Source organism: Hemitrygon akajei, chromosome 9 (assembly GCF_048418815.1).
Source record: "Hemitrygon akajei chromosome 9, sHemAka1.3, whole genome shotgun sequence".
Taxonomy (NCBI): Eukaryota; Metazoa; Chordata; class Chondrichthyes; order Myliobatiformes; family Dasyatidae; genus Hemitrygon; species Hemitrygon akajei.
The window spans coordinates 7553982-7565623 of record NC_133132.1 but is presented as its reverse complement, the minus strand read 5'-3'; the positions used below and the strand labels follow the sequence as shown (position 1 = coordinate 7565623).

Genomic DNA, 11642 nt, shown 5'->3' with positions numbered 1-11642 from the left:
TTGTCCTGTTTATTATTTATTGTAATGCCTGCACTGTTTTGTGAACTTTATGTAGTCTCGTGTAGTTCTTGTGTGTTTTTTTCTCTCTGTTTTTTTTTACGTAGTTCAGTCTAGTTTTTGTCCTGTGTCATGTAACACCACGGTCCTGAAAAACATTTTTAGTATGCACTGTACCAGCAGTTATGGTCGAAATGACAATAAAAGTGACTTGACTTGAAAAGTGGGGAAGTTGTGTTGCGGCTGTTCCGAGCCTGCGGTCGTACTGTGACTGTTTCTTTAAGAGCGCCGGGGTGAGGAGGCGGGACTCTGACGTCAGTCACAGACTGCCGACTGAACCATGAAGAGAGAGAGAGCGATCTGCAGACAGGCGGTCGGCCGGTCTAGAGAGAGAGACTGGGAAAGGTGAGGCTTGGAACTCTGCTATGGCCACAAGAGTGGGCTGGTCATCGGTACAGTGTGCGTGTGTGGCCGTCACTTCGTATGATCCATGGGAGTGGATTGTCTTGTGTTAACAATTGCCTGGGGGGCGCTGTGTGGTTACCCCTGGAGTGTTTCATACAGTTCCGGTCGCCCCAATCTTGGAAGGACGTTGGGGATGTTACCAGGATATTGCCTAGAATAGAGGTATAACGAGTGGTTGGACAAACTTGTGTTGTTTTCTCCAGAGCGGCGCAGGCTGGGGTGAGACTGGATGGACGTTTATAAGATTACCAGAGGAATGGATGGAGTGAACAGAAGATATTTTTCCTGGGGGTTGAAATGTCTACTACATTTAAGGTGAGAGGAGATGTGAACGGCAAGTTTGTTTATTTAGAGAGAGGCTCAGCACGGGGTCACGTGATCCTGTTCGCCCCGCCCATGTAACCGCAGATGGGCGTGTTTCCGAGGCCCCGCCCACCGGATGACGCGAATGACAGCGGATATTGAATCTCAGCTGCAGCCTCCGGGCGGACGGTGTCCTGCTTTCCGCATCGTGCATCGTGTGGGCGGATCGGGAGAGGGACCTCGCGTCCTGTCACTTTCCCATCGGTGAGCATTGAGACCGATCCCGAGCGGGGAGATCCGATGTTGACTGAGGGCCGATTATCTGGGCTGGACTTCACTTAAACTACATTGAACGATGCAAACCGGGAGCTCAGGCTGTTTCCGCGGAATTGAAATGGAAGTCCCGCCAACAGGTCACGTGAGGCGGTGCCGCAGATCTGCCCCGCCCTCCGCCTGGTGACGCAAGATCACGTGGTGTGTTGCTAATGAGGTTTACAAGAATAATCTCAGGAATGACCTGCGTTATGTGGGAGGAGCATTTGATGGTTCTGGACCTGTGCTCAATGGAGTTCAGAGGGACGGTGGGGGTGCTGGGGGGATGTATGGTTAAGTAAACCTTCCAAATGCTGAAAAGCCTGGATACATTGGATATGGAGAGGATGTTTCCATTAGACGAAGAGTCTGTGATCTGACAGCACAGTGTCAGAATAAAGATGCTTCCCTTTAAAACTGAGATGAGAAAACATTTTTGGCAAAAGGATGTCTGATGTGTGGAATTTGTAGCCGCAGAGGCTGGTTGAGGCTGCCATTTGGGTATGTTTATGACAGAGATTAATATATTCATTATTGCTGAGTAGCTTCAGGGTTACAGGAGGAAGGCAGGAATATGGTGCTGGAATAAAAATCAGCCATGGGTGGGTGGTGGGGCAGACCAGATGGATCGAATCACCTAATTCTGTTCCTGTGTCTTGTGTCTTACCATGATTGAATGATGGCTCCTGCTTATCCCATATCGTTTTGTGACGTGTGAGGGACAATAAAAGATTGTTCACTGAGATCATTATATTTACCTTCAACGTTTAAATTTCGGTGAGTTTTGTTCTTAGTAACATTAAGCAGAAATGTTTGGTTCTTTTTATTGTTAATGTGCTTCATTATTTTTCATGTTAAAGTTAGACCTGCGGTGAGAGATCTATTGGAAGAAAAACCCCAACTGGAAGCAAACCACGACTGAAGATGAGGGAACAGCAACAAGTGAACCAGCCTGAAGACTGAGAGCATCAACTGCAGAGAACCCATCTGACTCGGAGAATCCAGTGATTCAGTCAGGAGAAAGTTTGGTGAGTCTCATTTACTCAAACACTGGTCCTTTAGACATTACATACCTGTAGAAAGGAATGTAGGAAATAGTTGGAGTGAGACCGAATGTGCCCAGAAGAACCAGTTATGCCTCTGTCAGACTCAGGTGCAATCACTCCAGGTCTGGTAATGTGCTTTCAGCAGCCCAGTCCTTTAAAACCACTCCCATTCCCTTACATTGGTCACTCAGTTCAAGATCTTGCATCTTCTGAAGTAGCTTTTGGTCAGTTCTGAGTGGGGAGAGGGAAAGAGAGGGGAGTGTTTATACTGACTGTCTTTCAAAAAAAGTAATTGTTTGAACTTGCTGCAAACTCCCTACCCATACCCTGTACTTTCTCAACCGGATTATTGACATAGATGACAAGCAGCAATGGGTGTAACCCCCAGGAACGTCACTAAGCATGGGACTCGAGTCCAAGAAACAGCCTCTCACCATAACGCTCTGCTTCCTACCAATCACGTGCAGACTCTGGGGCTCTGTAACAAACTCAATGTTAACAGGAAGATGAGTCAGTGATTAAGATGAAGAGAGAATTGTGGCCTCCTGAAAGGACACTCGAGCTGAGCTGTCTGATCCAGTGGACCAGATCCTCCCTCATCAGCAACTTAATTTACCCCATGCCCATCCACCCAGGTCATGTTGCGTCCGATAACCCACAGTTGCCCAAACCACCCTCCATCCTGCCCCACACCCTTCTTACCATTCCGACACATAGACAGGTCCCCTTCACCCACGTCCACTCTCCCAGCTTGGGGAACCACAACAAACTGATCCCACAATCCTGACTCAGGCGCAAAGCTAAAACCGGGGATGCAAGACTGGAGAACCCGGAGCCTCCAGCTGTCCGGCAGAGCTCGGACCTGGCCCTCGATTTACACAAACCCGAGATCAGCCCCTTCCTCACCGCCACCTGAACAGGAAACACCAGCATCAGCTGGGGTTGACATTGTACTGCGATTTGCCGTAGGTCCCCGTGGCGTCACCACTGGTCGGAGGGACAACGCAGAGAGTTTGGCCGTCCAGTCCTTTCACTGTGACACTCCGAACTTTACATCAACTCCATCCAAATGACTCTGGGTGAAATTTGATGACCAGCAAATATGATTCCTCTCCACGATCAGCTGTCTGAATGATTCACTCACTTTCAGAGGAATGGGGTCCACTTTGTCAGAGTGTTTAGTTTCTCAGGAGACAAAGACTGCAGTGACGAGTTGTCTTCTGTTAACTGATACGAATCTGTGTTTACACTGCTAGCAACTCCAGTTTACATCAGTAAAGCTGTTGCTTATGAAAATAGTAAACAACAGGACATTGCAATGACTGAACCAACCCAGAGCAGATCACCCCGGAAAGTCCTCCCCAGAAACATTCAGGGGTTTTGTGACCCAACTCGAGACATAAGTCACACTGCCGCTCCATCAACAACATGGGAAAGCCAGGCACATAGCAGGAGACTTTCCCTCACACAACGCTGGATTCAGTGATAAAACATTAAGTTTCCTTCATTGTTCCCCCAGAAATCATTAAAAAACATCCATTGAACAGCTTTAGAAAACAAGCTCTTACCCACTTGTGATGTCACTCTGGTACCCCCTCATGCCAGATGTCACGTGTGTGTTCCCCACACTGGGATCTGAAGTCACGTGTGCAGTTCCTTACATCACACTGGCGCTGAGACAGTTAAATTTTACTGGCGAAGGTCCCCACCCACCCCACACCACAGTCATTGAGGAGTTACTCTCTTCCCATTAGTGTGAAGCAATGTCAGTCACTGGTTATGCTCAGTAGCGGAGATGGACCCGCCGAGAGGGCGTTACCCCCCCCCGGCTGAGAGAGCGTTACCCCCACTGATACATCTCCCGCTCTCGTCCCAAACTCCAAGCTCCCTGTCAAAGCGGAACAAACCTCAAAGTAAATGTCCACTTTCTGATTTATTTCCATTTCCCTCCCAGGGAAGTTGGGGCTTTTGTGAAGCGTCTCCTGCAGCCGGAGTCTGATGTATTACTGAGGAGACCGCTCGGCCCGTCGGTTTGATGCCGGCTCCCAGGGGGATCCCGGCAGAAGGAGGAGGGAGAGAGAATTAACTGAGAAGATAAATATGGTGTGAGGTGTTGAATAGGATGGAGTCTGAGAGGCTGTTTGTCCCGGGATCAAGGATCAGGATGGGGGAAGGAGCCCGTTGACAGTGGGGAGAGGACATGAGGGAAATGTCTGAGCCCACGGTGGTGGCGAGCAGATATTCACCACTTTGTGGGGCAAACATCGGCGGACTGTATTTTCATATTGTTAGTGACACAGAATTGTATGATTCATGTTCTGTGTGTATTCTGAATGTACTTGCCTGTGATGTTGCTACATGTCAGGGTTTCTCTGTACCTGTACCTTCCCGTACTTACTCACTTGGCAACAAATTCAACAGGGCCCGAGAAAACTCAGTGAGAATCGATTAGTGACGATCATCTTGGCAGCTTGGTAGGTCGAATGTAAAGAATGTAGAACATAAGAATCTACAGCACGTTACAGGCCCTTCGGCCCACAATGTCTTGCCAAACATGTAACCTACTCCAGAAATTGACTAGAGTTTACTCGCTGCATTGCCCTGTATTTTTATAAGTGCCCTGTACCTAAGAGTCTCTTAAATGACCCCATTGTATCTGCCTCTACCACGTCGCTGCCAGTGCATTCCACACACTAACCACTCTCTGCGTGAAAAACTTACTCCTGACATCCAGAGAGGGGAAAGGGAGGCATTTATCTCAAATCCAGAGGAGTGTTACAGGTACTAGGGTAGGCAGTGGATACTGAAGAGGAAACCGTGTGGACTCGGTTAAGGCTGGGGCACTGTGCACTAAACAAAACACTGAAATTGATAGGGAAACACCAGACAGGACTGTGTGAGGAATGTCAGGAAGAGGAGTCAGTAGAACATGTAGTCTGAGTTGCAGGAAGTATGGGATACAGAGAGAGATGATGAGAATTAATCTAAGGGAATTGGGGGTGCAGGAATTCACAGTAAAAGGGTTACTGGGCATGGGTGAGAGGGCACGGGTCCGGGTACTTTTAGCTTTCTTAAGGGATACAGGGTTTTTTTTAAGAGGATATGATGAAGAGGAAGAGAATAAGTCTTTCAGTAGTTTATCTGGTTGTAGCTCCATGGAAGATTGTATGGCCTGACATAGACTGGCAAAAAGGAAAGGAAAATATAAAACTGATTTGGTAAGTGCATTTAACTGTCCTGTGATGGAAAAGTATAGTGGTTATACTCAGATTTATACGGATGGTGCTGAGGAACCTGAAACAGAAGTGACAGGGTTTGGGATGGCTTTACCAGCAAAAGCAATTGCAATCAGCAGAAGAACATCTGATAAGTTTGCGGTGAATACAGTGGAGATGATGGCAGTGTTGGTTGTGTTGTGTTGGGTGGAGAAAGCAAGACATGTCAAAGTGTTGATATGCTCAGATTCATTCTCAGTTCTAGCAAATTTAAAGTCTTTTCACTCAAACAGCCGGCAAGATGTACTTCATGAAGTCCTTCAGTCAGCCGCGTCACAAGAGTTGCAAATTGGGGATGTCAGGTTAAATTTCTATGGGTTCAAGCACATGTAGGGGTGAAGGGAAACGAGAGGGTGGATGAGTTGGCAGAGAGGGCGTTAAAGAAAGAAAATGCAGAAATGCACATTAGTATCAGTAAAGCAGAGGCTAATCTGGAAAAAGAATGATCAGAATGTGGCAAGAAAAATGGGAGAGGGAGGGGAAAGGGAGGCATTTATCTCAATTCCAGAGGAGTGTTACATGTACTAGGGTAGGCAGTGGATACTGAAGAGGAAACCGTGTGGACTCGGTTAAGGCTGGGGCACTGTGCACTAAACAAAACACTGAAATTGATAGGGAAACACCAGACAGGACTGTATGAGGAATGTCAGGAAGAGGAGTCAGTAGAACATGTAGTCTGAGTTGCAGGAAGTATGGGATACAGAGAGAGATGATGAGAATTAATCTAAGGGAATTGGGGGTGCAGGAATTCACAGTAAAAGGGTTACTGGGCATGGGTGAGAGGGCACGGGTCCGGGTACTTTTAGCTTTCTTAAGGGATACAGGGTTTTTTTTAAGAGGATATGATGAAGAGGAAGAGAATAAGTCTTTCAGTAGTTCATCTGGTTGTAGCTCCATGGAAGATTGTATGGCCTGACATAGACTGGCAAAAAGGAAAGGAAAATATAAAACTGATTTGGTAAGTGCATTTAACTGTCCTGTGATGGAAAAGTATAGTGGTTATACTCAGATTTATACGGATGGTGCTGAGGAACCTGAAACAGAAGTGACAGGGTTTGGGATGGCTTTACCAGCAAAAGCAATTGCAATCAGCAGAAGAACATCTGATAAGTTTGCGGTGAATACAGTGGAGATGATGGCAGTGTTGGTTGTGTTGTGTTGGGTGGAGAAAGCTAGACTAGTCAAAGTGTTGATATGCTCAGATTCATTCTCAGTCTTTTCACTCAAACAGCCGGCAAGATATACTTTATGAAGTCCTTCAGTCAGTCGCGTCACAAGAGTTGCAAATTGGGGAGGTCAGGTTAAATTTCTATGGGTTCAAGCACATGTAGGGGTGAAGGGAAACGAGAGGGTGGATGAGTTGGCAGAGAAAGAAAATACAGAAATGCACATTAGTATCAGTAAAGCAGAGGCTAATCTGGGAAAGAATTATCAAAATGTGGCAAGAAAGATGGGAGAGGGAGGGGAAAGGGAGGCATTTATCTCAAATCCAGAGGAGTGTTACAGGTACTAGGGTAGGCAGTGGATACTGAAGAGGAAACTGTGTGGACTCGGTTAAGGCTGGGGCACTGTGCACTAAACAAAACACTGAAATTGATAGGGAAACACCAGACAGGACTGTATGAGGAATGTCAGGAAGAGGAGTCAGTAGAACATGTAGTCTGAGTTGCATGAAGTATGGGATACAGAGAGAGATGATGAGAATTAATCTAAGGGAATTGGGGGTGCAGGAATTCACAGTAAAAGGGTTACTGGGCATGGGTGAGAGGTCACAGGTCCGGGTACTTTTAGCTTTCTTAAGGGATACAGGGGTTTTTATAGGATATGAGGGATAAGCAGGAATAGGGTACTAGGACGGCCAAAGAGGAAAGGATAAAGTGTAGATTAGGGTGTGTGTGAATGGGTGAAGGGATTTAGAGTGTGAGTCTATCATCTGATCCACTCTCCATAGCAGAAGGTGGCGGTAATGCATCATTTAGCTGGGTGCCAACTGCCGTAAGACAAGAAGAAGATGATTCGCCCTTGTACCTACTTCCAAGCACCTTAATACTATGCTCCCTCTTGTTAGTCATTTCAACCCTGGGAAAAAGCCTCTGGCTATCGAAACAACCAACGCAATCAACGCCTCTCATCTGATACACCTCTGTCAGGTCACCTCTCATCCTCCATCCCTTCAAGGAGAAAAGGCCAAGTTCACTCAACCTATTCTCATAAGGCATCTTCCCCAATCCAGGCAACATCCTTGTAAATTTCTGCACTCTCTCTATAGCATCCATATTGTTTCCTGTAGTGAGGTGACCAGAGCTGAACACATTACTCCCAAGTGGAGTTTAATCAAGGTCTTATATAGTTGTAACATTCCCTCATGCTCTTGAACTCAATCCCATGGTTGATGAATGCCAACATGCCATATGCCCAGTTCTGCATCCTATCGATGTTGCACTGTAACATCTGACAGCCCTGCAGATGATACACAACACTCCCAACTTTTGTGTCATCAGCAAACTTACTAACCCATCCTTCAACTTCCTCATCCTGGTCATTTGTAAAAATCACAAAGAGAAGGGGTCCCAATGGAACACTATTGGTCACCGTCATCCATGCAGAATACGAACCACCTACAACCGCCCTTTGCCTTCTGTGGGCATGCCAATTCTGGATCCACAAAGCAAAATCTCCTTGGATCCCATACCTCATTATTTTCTGAATGAGCTTTCCATGGAGAACCTTGTCTAACCTCTTACTGAAATCCATATACAGTACTTCCACTGCTCTACCTTCATCAATGTGTTTTGTTACATCCTCAAAGAATTCAATCAGGTTTATAAGGCACGACCTGCCCTCGGCAAAGCCATGCTGACTATCCGTAATCAGATTACATCTCTCCAAATGCTCATAAACCCTGCCTCTCAGGATCTTCTCCAAAACTTGCCCACCACTGAAGATAGACTCACTGGTCTATAATTTCCTGAGTTATCTCTACTCCCTTTCTTAAACAAGAGAGCACTGTTTGCAACCTTCCAATCCTCCGGTACTTCTCCCCACCTAATTGATGATGCAAAGATCATCGTCAGAGGATTAGCTATATAACCATATAACAATTACAGCACAGAAACGGGCCATCTCGGCCCTTCTAGTCCGTGCTGACACTTACTCTCACCTAGTCCCACTGGCCCGCACTCAGCCCATAAGCCTCCATTCCTTTCCTGTCCATATACCAATCCAATTTTACTTTAAATGACAATACCGAACCTGCCTCTACCACTTCTACTGGAAGCTCATTCCACACAGCTACCACTCTCTGAGTAAAGAAATTCCCCCTCGTGTTACCCTTAAACTTTTGCCCCTTAACTCTCAAATCATGTCCTCTTGTTTGAATCTCCCCTACTCTCAATGGAAAAAGCCTATCCACGTCAACTCGATCTATCCCCTTCATAATTTTGAATACCTCTATCAAGTCCCCCCTCAACCTTCTACGCTCCAAAGAATAAAGACCTAACTTGTTCAACCTTTCCCTGTAACTTAAGGTGCTGAAACCCAGGTAACATTCCAGTAAATCTTCTCTGTACTCTCTCTATTTTGTTGATATCTTTCCTATAATTCGGTGACCAGAACTGTACACAATACTCCAAATTTGGCCTTACCAATGCCTTGTACAATTTTAACATTACATCCCAACTCCTATCCTCAATGCTCTGATTTATAAATGCCAGCATTCCAAAAGCCTTCTTCACCACCCTATCCACATGAGATTCCACCTTCAGGGAGCTATCTCCTCCCTTGATTCCTACAGTAGCATGGGGTATATCTCGTTCAGTTCCGGTGATTTATCTAACTTAATACCTCTCAAAAGATCCAGCACATGCTCTTTCTTAAACTCACACTCGAGCATTTCAGTCTGCTGCAAGTCATCCCCACAATTGCCAAGGTCCTTTTCACTGGTGAATACTGAAGCAAAATACTCAGTACGTCAGAATATGTAAATGATCGGCAGGCTGAGAAACATCTGTTAAGAATGTAGCGGTGAGATTTAACCAAGCTGCTGTGTCATTGCTGGCGACCCCCCCACGGATTTGTTACCCTTGCATGACGTGCTCTCAGCTCCAATAATGATTGTTACAAATATCGGTGATACGTATTCGATCCTTTATTAGCAATCAGCAAACATACAATTTCGAAGCGATGAAACTGAAGTGTACCCAAGAGTAAGTTCAGCGTATTTGAGTGGGTAATAATAAAAGATATGACATCTGTCAGTTCCCGGCTGCCTACTGCACTGAACAAAGCAGAAATATGTAACTGATTCCCTTTGCGTTTACCACACCCCCACTGTTACCATAAAAAGCATCAAAAATACACAATCAGAATACACTGCTGACATAGCAGATACATGGCTCCTACACACAGGATCAGCTCCGAAACAGTGTCTTCCACCTGAAATATTAACATATTTGTTAATATTCTTAACAAGTATTATTGAATACTTGTTGAATTATTCCAGCATTTTATTTTATTTACAATTTTATTTTATTTATAATTTTCCCCAACTGGCAGCTTTGGATGTATGGCACGTTGACATTGTGTTTAACAAGGTGTCATATAACTAACTACCTGATAATAGCCAGGTGATACGCTCGAAGAAATCTTAACCGAGTTTTGGTGCTAAAGTCCTGCCAGAAAAACGATAGTGGTTCAGGACAAGATGTCATGATGCTATGGGTGAGATTGCATTGTTCAGCGTGTCAGAGTGTTTCTCTACAGACTCAAATCATATATTGTCATATGTGTGAATGCCAGGCGATGGTAACCTGAAAGAAGACGGTGAGAATCAGGTGTGGCTGAGAAATCTGTGTAATCCAGTGATGAGAGGAATAGAAATCTCATCGTCAGCAGAAATGTTTCGGCCCACGCTGCTGTACACAGTTGGCCACAGTGCCACCAGTGGTAGGAGGACCAAATCAGTGGGTGCTGTCTGCTCAACCTGCCTTGCCATTTCCATTGACACATCTCTCCCGGTCCAGGACACAAGATTGGTTCCTAAAAGGGAATTGCCTGCAATATAGCGAGTAGATTCCCTGGAGAACCCTGGCCCAGTGTACAATCCATGGGGAAAGCAGAAATGGACATTGTGTGTCTGTGGGTAGTCTTCAGTGGACCGGCCCGAGATGTTTGGAAGTGTTTGCCTACGTTTAAAAACAAAACAGTGTTCTTTAAACCCCGATTAATGTTTGACCATCCTATTATTTGTATTTGTTACAAAGCAGCAAAAACTGATCACATCTGTCCTCAAGATGGCTCAAGTTGCAAGCAGTGGAGGAGTTCCAGTGGCGTCAACATCAGGAAAGGACACGGGTATGTTGGCGAATTATTTTCATTTATAACTACTCTGCTGATTCTGCGCCTGGGTTTAATTCAATATCGGCAATTCACAAACTCTTTGTGAAAACTGAGCCAAGAGATGAGAGAGCGTTAACATCAGTGGGGGAAACTTGTGGAAGGAGCACAGTTACCGTCTGCTCCTGCTCCTCTAGCAGACTGTGTGCACATTAAAATAGCGAGACATTCTGCAGATGCCGAAAGTCCTGAGTAACACAAAATATTGGCAGAACTCAGCAGGTCAGGCAGCATCCATGGAGAGGAATAAACATTTGCCGTTTTGGATCAGGACCACAAGGAATAGAAGGTAATGTGGTATTATCTAGAATTTCTGCCCCCTCGTTTCCAGTCCGATGAAGGACCTTGGCCCGAAACGGTGATTGTTTATTCTCCTCCATAGATGCTGCCTGACATCCTGAGTTCCTCCAGCATTTTGTAAGATATCCTGGAGATTTGCCGAGGAAGGGGTTGACCAGGCCAGTAACCCGAGCAAAGCGGATGTGATGGGTAGTACCAGGAGAGTGATGGTGATGGGTTACTATATTCTCAGCAATAAGCAGAGTCCTTTCCAAACAGAGAAGTGTATTCCCGGGGACACCAGAGAGCAGCCTTCAACAGATGGGACTATAGCCCCTCCTCCACCTCTGGCCCAAGCCCGTTCCTCCCCTCGCCCCGTCCTCGTCTCCATATTGATATTTTCAAGTCAAGTCAAGTCACTTTTATTGTCATTTCAACCATAACTGCTGGTATAGTACACAGTAAAAATGAAACAATGTTTTTTCAGGTCCATGGTGTTACATGACGCAGTACAAAAACTAGACTGAACTACGTAATAAAAAAAAAACAAAGCGAGAAAAAAAACACACAA

The 11642-nt window shown here is 45.6% G+C and overlaps 1 protein-coding gene across 11 annotated transcripts in view; it reads left to right on the top strand.

Moving 5' to 3' along the window:
* The first annotated feature begins 326 nt into the window (after nt 1-326).
* LOC140732868 (NACHT, LRR and PYD domains-containing protein 3-like) overlaps nt 327-11642 on the top strand; it is a 36005-nt gene continuing 24689 nt past the window's right edge. For 2 of the 11 annotated variants that reach the window (XM_073055516.1, XM_073055505.1), the window contains exons 1-4: nt 327-402; nt 666-777; nt 1938-2105; nt 10660-10750. In XM_073055516.1, coding sequence (XP_072911617.1) covers nt 10690-10750 — 61 coding nt within the window. In that variant the 5' untranslated portion in view covers nt 327-402; nt 666-777; nt 1938-2105; nt 10660-10689. Of the gene's footprint in view, nt 403-427; nt 778-805; nt 1240-1279; nt 1579-1808; nt 1855-1937; nt 2106-10659; nt 10751-11642 lie in introns of those variants that run through there. The other 9 variants (XM_073055506.1, XM_073055509.1, XM_073055507.1 and 6 more) reach the window with 9 other exon arrangements.